General features: G+C 42.0%; 1 protein-coding gene across 20 annotated transcripts in view; it reads left to right on the top strand.

Annotated features, from left to right (window-relative positions):
• The window catches only part of Crem (cAMP responsive element modulator), a 78,626-nt gene extending 66,725 nt beyond the window's left edge, over positions 1–11,901 (top strand). For 8 of the 20 annotated variants that reach the window (XM_050152559.1, XM_050152565.1, XM_050152560.1 and 5 more), the window contains 3 exons: positions 2,432–2,467; positions 5,352–5,508; positions 10,783–11,401. In XM_050152559.1, coding sequence (XP_050008516.1) covers positions 2,432–2,467; positions 5,352–5,508; positions 10,783–10,927 — 338 coding nt within the window. In that variant the 3' untranslated portion in view covers positions 10,928–11,401. Of the gene's footprint in view, positions 1–2,431; positions 2,468–5,351; positions 5,509–10,782 lie in introns of all 20 variants that reach the window. The other 12 variants (XM_050152567.1, XM_050152563.1, XM_050152577.1 and 9 more) reach the window with 3 other exon arrangements.
• Positions 11,902–19,123: the final 7,222 nt, after the last annotated feature.

The raw sequence follows: 19,123 nt of genomic DNA, 5'->3' as shown, positions 1-19,123 counted from the left end.
ACAAATGATATTGTTGCTGGATGGTGCTGGGATCTGCAGAGGCGGGTGGATCTCTGTGAGTTCAAGGCTAGCCTGATCTACAGAGAGAATTCCAGTACAGTCGGAGTTGTTACACAGAGAAACCCTGTGTAAGAAAAACAAAAACAAACAAACAAACAAACAAAAAACAAAATGATATTGTTGATTTTGTTGGCTGTAATTTAAATTTGTTTTGTCTTTTTTTCGGTTTTATTCATAATTGATTATGTTAGGAGCTTAATTTCCTGTCTTAGACCCTGGATTCCAGTGTTATATTCAAGAGCGGTTTCAGAATTGTTAAACAAACTTTTCGACTATTCAGATTTGGGAAATACTGTGTTAATATTTGATGCAGGAGAACAGGGAATACATACCACCTTTGCAGTTTCTGTTAAGAAAATTTGACATAAGGGGATAGTTTTGATTAGAGTTTAACTTTCCAAGTTGGTATTAAAGCAATTTATACTTGTGTTGGAAGTGGATAGAAGAATAACCTGCCTGTGTTCAGTAAGGCTTTGAAGCTCATACAACAGTTACTGTGCTGTCTCCACTTGGTAGTACGTTTTAATCAATGTTTAGGATAGTTATTTTACTTTCTCCCTGTCTTATTTACCTATCTGAATATATTGCCTAATAAAGTAACTATGTCAACACTTCTACATTTGTGTAAATATATATATAAACTATGTAAGATATTTATTATAAGTAAGTGTAAATAAAGAAGGAGCCATCAAAGTACTCAAATTATAAAGTAGACACAGGAAGAAGGAAATAGAGGTTGAAACGCTGGAGGCTTACATGGAGGAAGCCATACTAAACACTGGAAAAGGAGAGGCATTTTACGTTCATGCTCACAGGCCACACAGGGCGTGTCCTACTGCATAGGTGGTGGTGATGTGAGGAAATGCGGTCAGAGTCGGCAGGTGCTCTTCTCAGTTACACAGCTGGCCAGCAGTGAAGCAGCTCTGGTCTTCACAATCCTTTGGATTCATCGGACACTGATATATAATTAGCTCATGTAGCATGGGTCATAATAGCATGCTAGACACAGCTAAATGAAGCTAGCACCACTGTAAGTAATGGGTTCCCCCAGGCTATTATTCTGATAAGGCAGTAGGGCATTTATTTGTCTTTCTGTAGGACCTTGAATTTCAGCTTTCATAATTACCTGTCTTTTTCATAAATTTCCTGACTTTCACTGAATAAACAACCTGAGAAGTCTCTTTATGTGTAACTTGGGTTGAATATGGTAATTATTTGACATTGTATATAAATCCATCAAATTATCATTGTACAACTTGAATATATATATAATTTTAAATTGTTGACTATACCTCAAATAAATAAAAGTTGAAAATATTTATTTAAAATTGATTTATTACTAGTTTGTGTGTGTGTGTGAGGGTGTGTGTGAATATATGTGTAACTCATGCCATGGCCTGCATGTGGATGTCAGAGAACAGATTTGAAGAGTTGGTTCTCTTCTTATATCTTGGGCTCCAGGAGATCAAACTCAGGTTGTCAGGTTTATGTGATAAGTTACTGGCCTTAAACTGAAAATATTTAATGACTTAATTCTGTATGGTCTATATGTTTTAGGACTTGAAACATGGTTGGAAATGCTCACTGCTTGCTTAGTCACTTTTTTGTAGGATTTTGTTTTTCCACAGAAAAAGGAGCAAAGGGAAGGGAAATTTTCTGACAGAGTGGGACACAAGGCATGGAGAGGCCTGATGTGGGAACTAGGGGCACTGATGTGCTTCTTAAGAGGGAGAAAACTGGGGGAGGGGCAAGGAAGGTACCAGTAGCTTTCTGAGCTTTAGAAAAGCCACTTTTCCTCAGCTACAAGTATGATTGCTAAGTTACCTTTATTTTTCCTGAGCTTTCCACAGTGGAATGACATAAAAGTAGGGACTTTGATATGTTTGCTGGTTCATGTTCACGATCCCAGTACTCTGAAGACTGGAGCAGAAAACACCAGCAAGCCAATAAAGCCCCTTGTATTCATCTCGATAAATAAGAAATTGAATAAAATGACAGTCCTTTGGGGGTGTTGATGAATAGCTTATCTTTGGAAGCTATCAGAATAGGTGATATTTTGGGACATTTGTTATGTCTCTGTTTCTGTCTCTGACTTGTTTTTCCTAAGGACTAGGAGTCATGCGCTTTGGTTCACAGACTTGTTAGAAGGGGAACGCCTAAAGGGAGGGGTTATTGGTGGTGTTCGAAGCCTTTAGCTAAACATAGTGTAAGTATAACTTAGAGCACCGTCTTTCAGACATGAAGGGAGGGACTGGAAGGGAACCAATGCATCAAGTGTCTGCTGTGTACCAGGCACTGAGCTAGACATTTTGAGATATATTACGGGGTTTCTTGTGAGTATGAAATGAGATAATGTATCCCCATTTTACAGATGAGGAGACTGACCTTGCCCCAAGTCACATGGCTGGTAAGTGGCAGAGCTGGACTATAACCCAGACCCCAAATCCAGTGCTTTTTCTTCTGTACCGTGTTAGAGCTTGGCAAGCGAGGTATGAAGTTCATGATCAGAATCGACAGCTCCAGGAATTGTTTTTCATGCCAGGAGTTAGATGATTGGAAACATCAGAACCCCCTGCCTCTGTGCTGCTATGTTAGGTACATGTAATATGCCTCAAGAAAGAACAATGCCTTTTTGTCAAGACATGCCAGATTGAATGAGCATGTGGCATCTCATGGGATTTACTGTGTCTTTGTGTTAAAGACACAGCTGCAATAAGATGTCCACATCCATAGCAAGAAGCTTATTAAATACTCCAGATGACAGCATGTCTGTTCCATATCCCAGGGAGTTTAAACTTGACTTGGTAGGGTATACATAAATTCGTTAGGCACCCTGCATACCAAGTCCTATGCTAGGCTCCAGAGCGTAAAGTGCAAAGATAGCATTCCTGACCTGTCTGGAAGTTCTTGCCTCCCTGAGAATAAACTTGGAGTATACTATTACAGCAAAGCATATTTTTTTATTATCTTCAGTTATGATTTTTGACACATAAACATGACCTATGGCTTCTCAAGAAATAAAAATGAAACTCTGAAGTCAGGTGTGATGGCACCTGCTTATAAACCCCAACACTTAGACTGAGGCAAGAAAATTGAAAGTTTAATGCTAATCTGAGTTATATAGAAGGAGTTTACCTAAAAAGCCCTTGCAAAAATAGTTTGGACACTGTTAGTACTTAGGTGGGAATAGGAGTTGGACTTTATAAATAGTGCATGAATAAAATTATGTCACCAGAGAATGTAGGATGGTTCTTTGAAATTTCCACTGAGTTTATAGTGTTGGGCACTGATGCTAAGATAAACATATTCTTGTGACTTGTTTCAAAGAACTCTGACATGTAGAGTCCCTCAAAATAAGTCTCTTTCCTCATCATTTGGGTGTACATCACTAAGATTACATTTGCATATATAGGATTTATCCATTATTTAGTGAAAGTATATCATTGGGTCGTTGGGTTGAAACAGGAATCTATCTTAACTCCTAATTTACACTCCTTGTTGATTGAACTATTGAGTTGTGATCCTGGACTTGTATTAGAAGGAATAGAATGAATACCGGAGCACAGTGAAGTCAAGCGCCCCTTCTCTCTCGCACCAATGCACCTGATACATCAGCCCGTGCAGAGGCAAAGCAGCTAAGCTGTTGCCCAACAGGTTTGAAGAAAGCCTCATTTGGGATTACCCTTGTCCCTATGCTCCCAAGTCTGGCCCTCCAAGGGCTGCTGTGGCTTCTGCAGACAGACAAAAGGGTTTTGTTTGTTTTTTAAATACTGTTTCTCATATCCATTGCATCTGTGAACTGTCTCTACATGTCTTCCCTTAAAAAAATGAAAAGAATGCCCTTAACAGCTTTTGTACATCCTGTTTCACATATTACAGAAAATAGCCAATGTATACATTGAAAGTACAGTGAAACTATTCCCTCCTCCCTTTCCTGCCGTTCTCTCCCTGTCTTTTAGAAGAGCGTCTGTATTTAGGGTCTGGCAGTGATAGGAAACCCCTCACCCCCTCTGCACATCTCTAGTATTGTTTTTATACTTGTTTATGAGCAGTTTCAAAGACCGGCTGGAAGCAGGTGTGCATTCAGGCTGCCAGCAAGACACAGTGCAGGGGTGTGTAAGCTCTGCCTTCGTCACTGGTTATTGTGCTGACTTTAGGAGGCCAGGCAGTTTTTGCCGGGGCATTGTTTCAGCATTTATTGACTTGTAACCTCCTTCCTCGTATGTGGGTAAAGAAAAGGGGGAGGGCTGTGGCCTCCTGTTTCACCCTTATCTCCTCTCACAAGATGATCAGCAGAATAAGCAGATGTTAATAAAGCTGTTAGTTTATCTGTTGTTTTCTTCTTAAATGTTTAAAACTTGCACATCCGATGAGATTTCCATGTGTATACTGTTTGCAACTGTAATGAAAATAAATTTAGGACTTCCATCAAGAAGCCAGTTTACTGTTTTTCTTCCATTTTTCCTGTTAACTTTAACTGAATCTATAGTCAGTTAGATTGCTTTCCTCGACTTAGTCTTTTATCCCCCCCCCTTTTTTTTATTTTTTTGTAATTGAAAGGCTTTGAATATCTGTTTCAAGTGTAGGCACAGGGAAGTCCTAGTTGGAACATCCAGAGGATGGCTCTGTCCTCCTTAGAGTGTATGTGATGACATACCGGATCTGCCTTTTCCTGGCATGCTAGGGTCTTTGTGAGCTGGTTGTGAAATAGCTGTCATGAACAGTTTTCAGTGTCCATATATATTCACACACAAAATAGGTCCCTTTAAAGGCAGCGGCAGTCCTCAAATGCTCACTATTTGTAGTAATCTTCAGGTTGTTTCCATTTGTGAACATCTCCTCCCACCTTGCCACCGAGTGAGGTCACATTGGCGTCTTTGATCTTGCCATAGTGGAAGGGTTTCTGCTGTGGAACTCACTAGACTCTGCAGAGCAAGGCTGTCCACTCCTGCCCCCACAGAGTAATTCCTCGGAGTCAGCAGCACACCGCTGATGCAGCTAATTGAACTGTAGTTGGAAAGCCTATCTGCTTTAACCTGAGAGAAGAAGTGCTAAAATGTGCTAGGACATTTTCTAAAATGTGAAGAAGCAGCTAAAGTATTTGTTGCTTTGTTCCAATTTGATAATTTCTTGATATTTAAGGCCCCTATAATACTAAGAACAATTATTTTTGCTTCTACCAAAGAATCTCTACTAACATCTATAAACTATACTATTCCTAGGTTAATTTTATGTGCTGTATTAGCTATTGAAGTGGCGATATAAGCTTATAATACCTTGTTTCATTGCAGCTGCCACAGGTGACATGCCAACTTACCAGATCCGGGCTCCTACTACTGCTTTGCCACAAGGAGTGGTGATGGCTGCCTCACCAGGAAGTCTGCACAGTCCCCAGCAACTAGCAGAAGAAGCAACTCGCAAGCGGGAGCTGAGGCTGATGAAAAACAGGTAAAGTACTGGGTAAGAGCCAGTACATTAGTAGCCACTGTGGGAAGCACCATCTGCTGCCGTGTGCTCTGCTAAGCCATTTCTCGGGTTCAGTGTTCTGTGGCCTCTTGTGTGTGCTCATGCTCTGCCTGTGAGGCTGGTTTGTCTTCTGCTGAGTTTGTGGTCATTGCATAAGCAGGAGATACTTTCCTTTATATTGTAAGGGTTGTTAAAAGATGCTATTTTTTAATATAATATTATTAGATTCTTGGTTATAAGTAAAGCTTGATTTATATATTTTGCTAAAAAGTATTGTGACAAGTAAATTTTTAAATTTTATTTTAATTTAAATTTTAGCACCCCTTCCCCAAATCAGTATTGTGGATAGAACCTAGGACCTAGGGCATGCTAGGTAAACATCTAGATACATCTCTGACCCTGAATTTTTAGCTTCTTTATTAGCAAAATAAATTTAAGTGTTAAAGCATTTTATATTTTATCCTTTTAGCCATTTTGTATTGTTTTTACTCCATTATGAAGTAGTACATACTCTTTTGACAAATTCTAGTCAAGTATAAATACAAAACAACAAAAATCACTCATGCCCTTGCCGTATAGGTAGTTAGTGTTATAGCAGGTGTGCTGTCCTCCTGCCTCAGCTTCCGGAGGCAGCCTCTGAGTGCCACTGATTCTCTCACTTGCTATTGCTCCGTGGATCTGTGTCATTGTTCATACATTAGCATATCATATTATACACAAACTTAAATGTTTTATTTATGTGACTTGCATATTCATTTTTTAGTTCTTTTTATGGAGAATGATACAACTTAGCTTGATTTTCAAAATGAACAGAATTGTCCAAGAGTTTCCTGGTATATTTTGTTGCCTGTTCTTCAGTGTTAAATTATATTCTTATTGTAAGAAAGCAGTAAGGTAATTTCAACTGCTTTGCTTGTCTGCGGCATAAGCAGACTGTGTTCATTCAATGTTACCAACTAGTTAATCTACAGATTTGGCAGCGGAATCCCTGAAACTCACTGTCTTATAAACAGGGGCCCAACTTAGGTGACTGTGTTCACTGCGGTCCTTTAAAAGACAGTTGGGGTGCTAGAAAGATGAGTCAACAGTTGAGAGAATCTAGTGTTCTTGTAGATGACCTGAGTTTTGCTTCCAGCAACCATATCAGTTGGCTCACAGTACCTTGTAACTCCAGCCCCTTTTCTGGCGTCTGTAGGCACCCATGCATGCATGCACACAGATACTTACACACACACACACACACACACACACACAACCTTAAAGTAAGGACTGGAGAGATGGCGCACTTGCTGTTCTTGCTGAGGACCTTGGTTTGATTCCCAGCTTCACATGGTAGGTTACAACTGCCTCTGGCCCCATTTCTCAGGCAGCTGCTGTCCTCTTCTGGCTTCTCTGGGCACCAGGCATGCATGTGGTGCCCAGACATAAATATTGGCAAAACACCATACAGATAAAAAAAATAGGGCTGGGTGAGGTGACACACACCTCTCGTGCCAGCACTTGGGAGGGAGAGGCAAATGGATCTCTGTGAGTTTGAGGCCAGCCTGGTCTACACATTAGAGTTCTAGGCTAACCAGGGTGACAGAAACAAACAACTACCACCAACACAACAAAAGAGTTTATAGAAAACAAACATAAATCTTTTTAAAGATTCAATATGATATACTGTGTGACTCCATAAGACCAAACTTACTGCTTGCCTACATCTTTGGATGGAGTTTGTACACTAGAAGTAGGATCATAAAAATAGAAACATTTATCAATAGTTTGTCTCAGAAATCCAGACAGAGTGTCTGGGGAGACAGTGCCGAGAGCAAGAGCTTCCTGCTCTTCAGAGGACCCCAGTTTGGTTCCTAGCACACACATCAAGCTGCTTAAAACTGCTTGTAACTTCAGCTCCAGGGCATCTAGCACCCACTCACAGGCACCCATACACTTATGACACTCTCTGGCTCTGGCTCTCTCTCAAATGTATAGAAAAGGCTAAATGGGTGGATCCCACAAGACTGCCTTGTGTTATGACTGCTTTGTTAATCCTTAATCCATGTGATAGCACACACCTGTATTTAAAATATATAATCAATAATTAATAGAATATATTTTGGCTACAAATAGCTAAGGGAAATAGAGGCTAAAATATCCAGTCAGGTCTTTGATCTTTATGGCAGGACAAAAGTTCACGGCATCCCGGGGACCCAGGCTTCCCCTTGATGCTGCATCTTCAGTGTGTACAATTGGCTGTCATGACCACAGGATGACTACTTCTGCTCTAGGCGGTGCCAGAAGGAAGATGGGAGGATGGCTGTGGCCAACAAGTACAGCTGGCTCAGTCGTCTCTTCAGAAGATTCTTTTCTAGAAGACATTTATGGCAGCTTTTACCTACATTTCTTTGGTATAAGGGCTTCTGAGGAGCATTGTTTAGCCGTAGAGTTACACTGGAGAAAAGCAGTAGCCTGTGGCTCTTGGTGACTCAGCTTCAGCTTAGTGTTTCCAGCGCTTGCTCCTCCAGTTTCCTCAGTTTCACAGCTCTAGTGAGGTCTCACTCTGCAGGTAATGAGCTGGAGTTGGAAATGGCTAAGTGGCAAGCTGGCCAAGGTCGTAGAGCCAGAGGATCCAGAAGTAGGGTATGCTGTCTAACAGTTCTTTCTTCCAGCCTTCCTCTATCCTTACACCAGGGTCACCTCAAATAACCTTGGTGCAAAGCTTCAGACTGGACCTCATGGAGAGGATGCAGATTTTGTAGTTAGCATGAATGAGCTCATATATTGGCTGATGTTGATACTTAATTATATCCCTACCATAGTGGTCAGCAGTAACTTTTATTCCTTTGTAGCTTGGTTATTTTGTCTTTGGCTTTGAGACTGTCTCACTGTGTAGTCCAGGCTGACCTCAGACTTGTGCTCCTCCTGCCTCCCGTCACCTCCTGAGTGCTGGCTGTACAGGTGCCCAGCCCACTGGGTTCTTTATCCTTTTCCTGTAGTTCCCCTTGTCTTTTCCTCCCCATGCTGAGGAAGGACTCAAATTCAGGCCTGCAAACTGAGCTAGCTATTAATAGTAGAAGCAGGTGTTTTCCACAGCTGAGAATACTTAGGGATGTACCAACCTCTTGTGTGATCACTTTGTACCGAGGACACTTTGACTCTGGTTACCTCACACACACAGTGTAAGATGTGAAGTGTGGATATTTACAGTAAGTAGCTCAGTAAGCAAGAGTTTAAAAGCTAACCACTCCACAACATTGCTATATGCATTTAAACTTTCACTTAATGTTTGTATAGAAAGACTTAGAATTTAGCATATTTAATGATGAAACATAGAAACTTATAAATAAATTTCTCTTCTTGGTGGAAGAGAATTGAGTTGCATTCTCCAGCCGGCAGATTTGGGTGCTCGGACGCGCTCTTGCTCTCGCTGTTCCCTGGATTGCTGCAGCCACTGCTTGTCAGTCTCCTTTAACTTTTACATGCTGTAGTTTTTCAGGACCTAGTTGTCCAGCCTTGGTGAACTCACTCTTGGTTAGGAAATGGGGCTTGTTCTTTCCCTGCAGTCCACTGGGATTTCAACATTCCTTTTCCGCTGACTGCATTGCATAGAGGAAATAGAAATCCAGTCCATGAGAGTCAATTCTTCTAAAAATGCAACATTGACTGGGTCTATTGCATGTGTCACCGTCGGGGGTTAGTATTGCCGACCAGCACTGAGGCAATGGTATTTAGACATGCAACATTACCTTTGTGAAATTCAGCTGAGTGACAGTGACTGACAGTTTCTGAGATCTGAGCACTCCCAAATAAAGCTTTATCAGAGGGCCCCTTCTGTAGAGGAGTTAAGTGAAGTCGATGCCATCCTGTCCCACTCTGAAAAAAAGAAAGGAAATGGGGGCAATATTAGCTATTGTTTCCTGTAGTCATACATGAAAGAGATTAACTTGTCTTCACTAGTTTTAGTCATTTGGTTGCTTCTTGATCTGTCTTTTCCCTTGGATTGCTTAAAGTTGTGTCAATGTGTTGGATGCGCATTGAATGTGTTAGAGAAGAGCACAGCAGCTCTTCCTTAGCCAGCAGCTGCCGTTCTTGTTAGTTACGATAGGCTATAATATGTGCCAGACTAGCCAGTTAGTTAGTTACGATAGGCTATAATATGTGCCAGACTAGCCAGTTAGTTAGTTACGATAGGCTATAATATGTGCCAGACTAGCCAGTTAGTTAGTTACGATAGGCTATAATATGTGCCAGACTAGCCAGTTAGTTAGTTACGATAGGCTATAATATGTGCCAGACTAGCCTTGTGCCTATACAGTAGCTGAGGCTGCCCTTGACCTTCCTTTTATTTTTTAAATTACTTTTTAAATGTGTGTCAGTGTTTGACCTTAATACATGTCTGTGCACCACTAGTGTGCCTGGTAGTCACTGTAACCAGAAGAAGGTGTTGGATGCTCTGGAACTGCAGTTACAGACAGTTGTGAGCCATCATGTGGATGCTTGGGGTTGAATCTTCCAGGTCCTCTAGATGAACACCCAGTGCTCTTAACCCCTCCAGCCCCTGGCTTTGTGTTTCTGATTCTCCTGTCTCCATCTCCAAGGACCAGCTATGCAGACATGCACCACCATGCCAACTTCCTTTTTTATAACTTCAATTGTGGTATTCTGGCACTTGTGAATTTAAATTATCTGCATGTTACTCCATTTTGTAATTTTCACAAGCACTGCCGTAGGCATGTATGTGTTTTATTTATTGTTCTAATTTATCTATGTTGTGTTTTTTATGCAGAAAAATGTCCCTGGAAGTCAGGATTAATCATACGTTGTTGAGATTTAGTCTTGAAGCATACAGATGTTCAATATTGGCACTTGAGATTTCATAGGATTCTGAGAGTCATTTTCATCAAATGAAATTTTCTCATTGTGATGAGATTGTGTATCTTTGGACATCCAAAAATTAGCTGAGAGGATTGTGAGGATCTGTAAATGTCTTAACAGAGCTTCAGCTGGGTGTGTGGTCCTCTGGTGGTTGTTTATTGAACACAGAGGGTCATTCTTATTATGACACTATTTGGGTAACACTGCCAGTGCTCTTCAGTTGTTCTGTCGTCCTACACAAGGCACGTGTTTTGTTCAGTTGTTGTGTGGCTTTGTATACCTGTCCTCAGATCAATTGGCTGTTGAATGGGGAGAAGGGGGGCAGATGTTCATGGAGCCACTCTGGATTGTGCTGGGAGGTTGTTCTTGTAGTCATTTGCCTTGTGTTGGTTCCAGGGAAGCTGCCCGGGAGTGTCGCAGGAAGAAGAAAGAATATGTCAAATGTCTTGAAAATCGTGTGGCTGTGCTTGAAAACCAAAACAAGACTCTCATTGAGGAACTCAAGGCCCTCAAAGATCTTTATTGCCATAAAGCAGAGTAACTGTGTTTGACTTGGACCTTGTTTACTGTGAAGTCTAATCGAGGCAGGCGATGCAGCATCCTCCTAATGGCCGTGTGGACTTGTAGATGGGTCACTTAACCCTTGCTTAAGAATCCAGTTTGGTTTAGGGTGTGAATTGGGAGTACTATTCCATGGGTTGCAATGCAGCTCTACTTACATTACCAAGCTTGCTTTATTGTCAATCGCATGCAATATATGTTTTGTTTGCCCTTCTGCTTCTACTTTTTCCAGGGAAGCTGCTAAAGAATGTCGACGTCGAAAGAAAGAATATGTAAAGTGTCTGGAGAGTCGAGTTGCAGTGCTGGAAGTTCAGAACAAGAAGCTCATAGAGGAACTTGAAACCTTGAAAGACATTTGCTCTCCCAAAACAGATTAGTAGAAATATTTAACTATGAACTGATTACAGCATGTACAGTTGCTTTTGAATGCAATACAATATATAGCCGGCAAGAATTATGGCTTTTTCCTTTGTATCATTCATCTGACTTTCTAATATCTAACATTCCTAAAATACTTTATTGTATTTAATTAGCTCTTACCTCTAAGGTCAATTTTCTTAGAAGAGACAAACTGTAAAAAAATGTATGTAACAAATTCTTAAAATGAATTATTTGTAAGACTTGTTTCAGTGCAACATATTCACAGTTCCCAGTCTCTCTGTCATGAATAGTGTTCTATGCAATAAAAATTTTGCAGGTTTTAAGAATCATTTTAGGAAAGGATGATCAAAGGCAGTGCATCCAGCAGTACAATAAAATCAAACTGCAGAAATACTCAGGAAAGAATGAGAGGAAGTATATCTTGATGACCTGGCTATGTGAGAAGAATAGCCTAGAAATGAATTTGTGCATTTATAGATTTTTATAATCGTCACTTTGTAAAGAAAATATTGTATTGCTGTCCTTGAATGCCATAGTTGAAGACAGTTTTCAATAGAACCATGTTGGTTGCTCTTTGTAGTATTTGGTGTTTCTTTAAATATCTGAACATTTACTATAGCTTTCTACTGTGTATGTAGTGCAAGTAATCCTACAGAAGTTTTGTCTGCTTCACTCTTATCCAATGCGAGAGACTACATATTTTTATTATCTGGAATGAGTTCCAGGAGTATGAATTTATTGCTACACTGGGTCACAAGCCTTGCAAATACTGAGTCATTTCATCAGAAGGACAACTGCAGGGTTCTAGGGGCAGAGTTGAGTGTAGATCACTTTTCTAGGATGTGCGAGGCTCCATGCTCAGTCAACAGCACTGTAACAAAACTGAGTGACAGTGAAAGGGAAGGCCTGGAGCTCTTCACTGGGCGCGAGGCTGAGATCAGAGGTCAGCCTTTGTGCTGCACCAGGCTTCCTGCAGATGGTCTGGAAAGTCCCTGCTGATGATCTTCCATTGTCAGTTATTACTAGCAGCTTCAGGTACGTTAAAACCTAAAAAAATAACGCAAGATCTCATTTTTTTTCTTATACAACTTGAAGTCTACTTAGATCAACTTTGTTTTGCTTTTTGGAATGCATTTATCACCTAGGTTCAGGCTGACCTTGAACTCACAATCCTCTGACCTTAGTGCATTTACTTACAAATGTGGGCCAGAATGTTCCTATGATGTTAACCACATGATGCTGTCATCTTTCGTTCACTTGCAGTTACTGACTGTGCACCACTGCTGGAGTCCACTGTAGTTTCTGTTGTTGGCTTCTGATGTGTTAAGACTCTGCCCCACCTCCCTCGGTTTATCGTGGATCTGGTAATGAGTATAGGGAGGCACAAAGATAGGGAGTGGTAGCGGGCACTCGCCGCTCCCATCATGCTTTTCTCTAAGTCCAGATGGAGGTGTCTGGTCTGGCTTTGCTGTCATGATAGAACCCCCACAGAACAAACTAGGGGTAGTTAGTTTAGCTCACAGTTCCAGGCTGTGAGTCTATCAGACAGGAAAGCCAAGGCAGCAGGCATTTGCAGCAGCTAGTCACATCCACAGACCAGAGCAGAGAGAGAGAATGTGTGCCTGTTACCAGTGTCCAGCTCTTTTCCTCTCTTCTGGCACAGTTCCAGACTCAGCCCAGCCAGTGGTGCTCTCAGCAGTGTATTCATTAATATAGTAAGGCAGTCTCCCACAGACACTCCTGCAGGTAACCTCAGCATCAGACAAACTAACCTACAGAAATAGAGAGATGGCTCGGCAGTTAAGAGCAGTTGCTGCCCCTTCTGAGAAGCTGTGCTTGGTTCCCAGCACCAACACGGTGCTCAAAACTGTTTATAACACCATCTCCAGGGGATCTGATGCTATCTTCTGACCCCTGTGGGCAACAGGCATACATGTAGTGCATATGCGTGCATGCAGGCAAACCTACACATAAATACACATAAAAATAAATCTTAAAAAAAATTCCTAACCACCATGGTAGGAAATGCCAGTTTTATTTTCAGTTTCCTTTCCTGTGCTCTTCAGCTCTGAATTCCCTTTATCACCATTTGTCACTTCCTCTACAGGGAGTCGAGGAGACAATACAGGAAGAAAAGGAAAACCCCAGGTTTCAGGTGCCATCCATTGTCTGCTGAGAGTGGTAAACATGGGAAGAGCTGCAGGAGTGTGGAAGCTTGAGGCAGTGGGGGCAGAGATCCCAGGGGAGTGTAGGACCCGTGGTTCACTGCAGGCTGGGTTCTGGGTCCAGGCAGTACAGCGAACACTCCTACAAGATTTAGCTCCACTTATAAAATAGGAGATGAATTGTCAAGAATGTGTGTATGTAATCTATAAAATCACATTATTTCAGAGGATAGAAACTGGTCATCCATCCACTCAAGGCCAGTGGCTTAAACAGTAAGGCGACATTCTTACCTCACAAACAAGCCCACTGCAGGAAACACCTTGTTTAATCCAGTCAGTTAACAGTGGAAGTTGGGCTACAATCTCCTCATCCAGTCTGCACCCCACCTCCTCGCCCTTGCTGGTTCCTGATGTTAATGTTGACGGCACACTGCCAGGCAGCAAGACTGGAAAAGGGAGACACTCCCAGCAGCCCCATTTTTGTTTGTTTTTGGAGGCACGATTGTGTCTGGAAGAGCAGTAAATAGGCAACCAGTAAAGACTTCTGTGGATAGAGGGGTGCTTAAGAGCAGAGAACTGGGATCTGGGCCAAACTCTCAGAGACACGTAGGAACTTGCATTTTTGTTCACCTAATTGGTTCCCTAAACCAAGTCTTTGCTTCTAACATAGAATCATCAGATATTCCAGTTGTGAGCAGCGGTTTGGAAGCTTCCTTCCCATGAGCAGTGCAGTTTCTCCACTTCAATGTCCCGTGGAGCCCAGAGCTGCCACTGTGTCTGTGTCCTTTTTTTTTTTTTTTTTTTTTAAAGGTTTTAGAATCTGGAGAATCTGGATTGTGTTGGATTGTGCAGATTTCTCATCCTGAATCGTGAGAGTGCACATGACTGAGAACTCCAGCATCATTGTACTTGGACTTGATGCTGACGGATGGCTGCTGTTTTATTGCCTGATGCCTTCCTCAGCAGCCACATGTATCAAGTTTTCCATGTACTCTTTATGTTCCGTGCTCACATCCTTTATGTGTGTAAATGACTCTTGAAGGCAGCACGTTTTTTCTCATACACACCAAAAACTAGTAGTTTTGACCTGTGAGACAAGCGTAGGTGTTACTAGTTGGCTGTCCATGATATATCAAGTTTCATTCCGCCTTGCAGCTCCTAGTTTTTCAAAACTCAAATGAAATGTGCTTTACAATATTTTTTGAGATCACTCACATCCTAGTTTTGTTTCTATTGCTGTGATATTATACTGACAGAAGGCAGCTTTGGGCGGAAAGGGCTGCTTTACCTCCCAGTTCCAAACTGTAGTCCGGCATAGCAGGGAAGTCAAGGCAACGGGGACTTGGAAGAGTCACTTCACATCCACAGTCAGGAGCAGATGCCTGGCTAGCTCCTGTTCATTTCACAGCTCACAGTCTAGGGCTCCACACCAAAGTACAGGGAGGCCACTTCCAGGCTGGGTCTTCATATTAATTAAGGCAATTGAGACAGCCCTTCCCTCCCAGAAATGCCCACAGGACAGTGTTATCTGGACAGTTCCTCACTAAGACCATCTTTCCAGGTGATTCTACATTGTATCAAGTTGACAATTAAAAGTAATGGTCACATCTTGACCCTCTGTGAACCTGACATGCAAACACAGTACTTTAAGCAATCACATTTATCTCATAAAACAAAGGCCAACTCAAAAAGTCGCCAAGGTCCTTGAAAGTCCAAAATGTCTTATAAAATGAAAAACAAGCTATACACTTTACACAGGTACTGTACAGAGAAAACATCCTTATTCTAAGTAGGAAGAATTGGCTATAGAGAACAAACAGTCATACCACAACGGCCCCAGAAGCCAGCAGGAAGAGCACCAGGTCTTGCAGCTGCATGTCTAGCAAGTGGAGCTCACAGTGCAGTCTTCTGGGTTCCAAAGGACTTGGGTAGCTCTATCCATCCGGCTCTGCCACTTGTAGTACACACGGCTTCTCCCACCAACTTAAGCCATCTCCACAGCTGTATCTCTCTCTGGTGAACATCCCACAGTCTTGGCATCTTCAGGGTCCTAGTATCTTCATTGTAGCTGAGGCTTTACTGGCATCTTCATACAGGAACGTCGCAGGGTCTGTTTGCAGTGACTCTGGCCACTGGGTACCTCGCCCCAGATGTTCTCCAGGATGCCCTCAGTCTTGCATCTTTCATACTCTGAAAACCAGTGTCACATGGATGGCACATGGCATTACCAAGTTTTGCTGTCACCTTGGATATGGCTGAGCCTCCTGGGACCGCAACTGTATAGCTTCTGTGTGCTGACCCCAAGGTAAGCATGTTATTGATGTGCGAACAAGGTCTCTATAGTGGTGCTGATCTCTGTTAAATATAGCTGCTTCTGCAGTACTGGCCCAAATTTGCTTTCACTTCAAAATTTCCTCTGCCAAACAAGCTGGTCCATTGTCTTTAAATTCAGCTTCACTAGGTTTTAAGAACATGAAATGTAGCCAGATTCTCGTCTAAAACATCACAGGAACGGTCCCAGTCCCAGCCCTTGTTTTCCTCTGAGCTTCATGAGACAGGCTTCTCCTGCCTGCACTCTCTCAGCAGCACTGTCTTCCATGCTGCCGTAAGAATAGCCCATGAGTCTCTTCGTCCAGAACCAATCACTTTTCTAGTTCAACATAACAAATGCTTCTACCTTTCTCTGACAATCCCAAAGCTTAAAAGCCACGTGGTCTGGTTTGTCACAGCAGCAAGCCCACGTTCTCCTGTTGTTTTCTGTCTTGGCTTCATTTCTGTTGCTGTGATAAAATAGCCTGACAGAAAAAGTTTGTCTTAGCTCACAATTCCAAGTTATGGTCTCTCATAGCAGGGAAGTCAAGATGGCTGGAACTTCAGATGGACACACCACATCCAGTCAAGAGCAGAGCAAAAGGAGCTCGTGCAGGTTTGATGCTCATTTCTTTTCTTTACTCTGGTTCAGGGATCACACCAGGAAATCATGCTGCCTACCTTCACACTGGATCTTCCTCTAACAGTAAGGCAGTCAAGACAACCCCATTTCCCCCCAGATATGTCTACAGGTCAATTGGACCTAGATAATCCCTCTGTGGTACTCTCTTGATAATTAATATTAACATACAATTCCAAAGAAACATATGAGATTATGAATGGTGTGTGTGCATGTTTGTGTTTACTATACAAGGGATATGTTTTTAAATTGGATTTTGAGAATTTTATACTATGTTAAGTTATATTTAAACCCCCAATTCCTCTTCCCATTTTTACCCACCCAACTTTGTATCCTTAGGGGGAAAAACCTATCAACTACAGTTTGTGCTACCCATATATTCTTTGTAAAAGAATTTTTAACTTTATTTTTATTTATTTATTTATTTTGGTATGAGGGTGTTTTGCCTGCACGTGAGTATGTCTGTGTCCACTTGTGTACATGCAATGGCTTAGGAGGCCAGAAGAGGGCATCGGAGTTCCTAGAACTGGAGATAGTTGCAAGCTGCCATGCAGGTGCTGGGAATCCAGCTCTGGTCCTCTGAAAGAGCAGCCAGTGCTCTTAACCACTGAGCAGTCTCTAGCTTCCCCACATATTCTTGTTTGACCTTCCTTTGGAACATGGTTGACCTACTAGGAGTCACACCAGTAAGGAAAACTGATTCTACTGATTAACAACAGCTAGGGGTGAGTCTGTGTGTCCACCTCCCCACTCAGTTCTGGGAATTTTGCCTGAGTTGAACTTGTACAGGACATGTGCATGTAGTCACAACCCCTGTGAGCTCATATGTGCAACTTGCATTCTGTGTCTAGAAAACAAAATGCCTTTATGCATTATCTATCACCACCTCTGGCTTTAAAATCTTTCTGCTCCACTTCCCCTGAGCCTTGGGAAAAGAAGAGGTGATATATGTGTCCCATTTAGGACTGAGTACTCTGAAGTGTCTCATTCTCTGCACTTTGACCAGTAGTGGGTGTCTGTGTAAATCTCCATCTATTGCAAAACGAAACGTCTCTCATGAGGGTTGAGAGATGCACTAATCTCTGAGTGTAATGATAAGGCACTAGGGTTTGGTTAACACTGGGATCATTTAGCAGAGCAACAGTAGGCTCTCTTTCATGCCCCAGGTTCCTGGACAGGTGCTAAGTTCTTAATCTAACCACAAATCTTAAATCTAACCACAAATGGTTGGTTACTGCCATGGCATTCCCGTGACCATTGCACCTTTGCTAGACAATAATGACAATAATGAGTCCAGAGCCAGTAATGAGTTGCTTCTTTCAGAGTTGTAGGCCAGTGCGGGCTCATAGATTTCTAAACTTATTGTCTATTGTAGGTTCTCTTGGTTACCCTTCAGAACTTGATGGTAAGAGCCTGTGGCTGCAGATATCACACAATATTAGTCATGAATCGTGGAGAAGTCAAGTTGATACTGACCCAGAAGCTTCATTTCTACTGGCTAGGTTGTCCTGTGCTGGAGGCTGCTGTACAAGTGACCAGGGGAGAAGAGTCTATGGAACGGTGACTCCTGAGAGCCACATATATTCTAGTCTGCACACTTTGTGACCATTTCTATATAAACTGTCTTCTCATGCATGTTTTTCATACTACATAAGATTTTTTTTTTTTTTGAGACAGGATCTTTGCGATTAGCCTCTGGCTGACCTGATATTTGCTAGGTAGCTCAAGTTGACCTTGAATTCATATGGTTTCTTCCACTTCAGCTTCCTGAGTGCTGGGATTATAGGCATTATGTCACCTCACCCAGTATTCTAGGAGCATAAATATTTTTAATGCACAGATTGTGTGTGTGTGTGTGTTCTATGGAAATCAGAATAATACATCTGCTAGCCAAGCATTCTGCTACATAACTGCACTCTCTGCCCCACAAACCATTTTCAGTATAGTACTTGTTACTGAGAGATTCTTTTGCCTAGGACTACCATGCGACAGTTTAATTATGAGATTTAAGAGTCTTCAGGGCCAAGACTGTCACACACATAATTCTGTCAGGGACAGAAAACGATGAGTGAAGGAGAAAATGAACTTGTTACACTTGACTGCACTTGCTCAAATAAGATGAGCTCATGTTATTTCTAATTTTTAAAGGATGAAGAGAATTTTCTTTTTCAGAAATTTTTCTTTCTTAAAGGATATCTAGAGCCAGTAAGATAGCTTTTTAGCTAAAGGCTTGCCTCGAGCCTAATGACCCGAGTTTGAAATCCCAGATCTCACATACTGGAAAGAATGAACTGACTTCTCTGGCTATCCTCTGACTTCCATATGCATACTGTGTCTTGCTCACACACATACACAGACAAAGAGAGGCTGAGAGCCCAGTGTAGAGCGTTTACCTGGCTGTGTCTGAGCTCTGGAGTCACCCTCTTCTTCCTGAGTGATGAGATCAGGTGTAGAAGGTTCTTTGTCTTTGTTCATCTGCTTAGTTTGGTGCTTGTGCAAGCTAGGCTAGCAAGTGCACTCACTACTTCTGAACTGAGTCCCCACCCTGAGGAATGGGATTTTATTTTTTTTTAATTTATTTTTTTATTTATTAAAGATTTCTGTCTCTTCCCCACCACCGCCTCCCATTTCCCTCCCCCTCCCCCAACCAAGTCCTCCTCCCTCGTCAGCCCAAAGAGCA

Source organism: Alexandromys fortis, unplaced genomic scaffold, assembly GCF_014885135.2.
Source record: "Alexandromys fortis isolate MF-2015 unplaced genomic scaffold, M_Fortis_MF-2015_v1.1 scaffold_54, whole genome shotgun sequence".
NCBI classification, from domain to species: Eukaryota; Metazoa; Chordata; class Mammalia; order Rodentia; family Cricetidae; genus Alexandromys; species Alexandromys fortis.
This window is presented reverse-complemented; position numbering and strand designations above follow the sequence as displayed.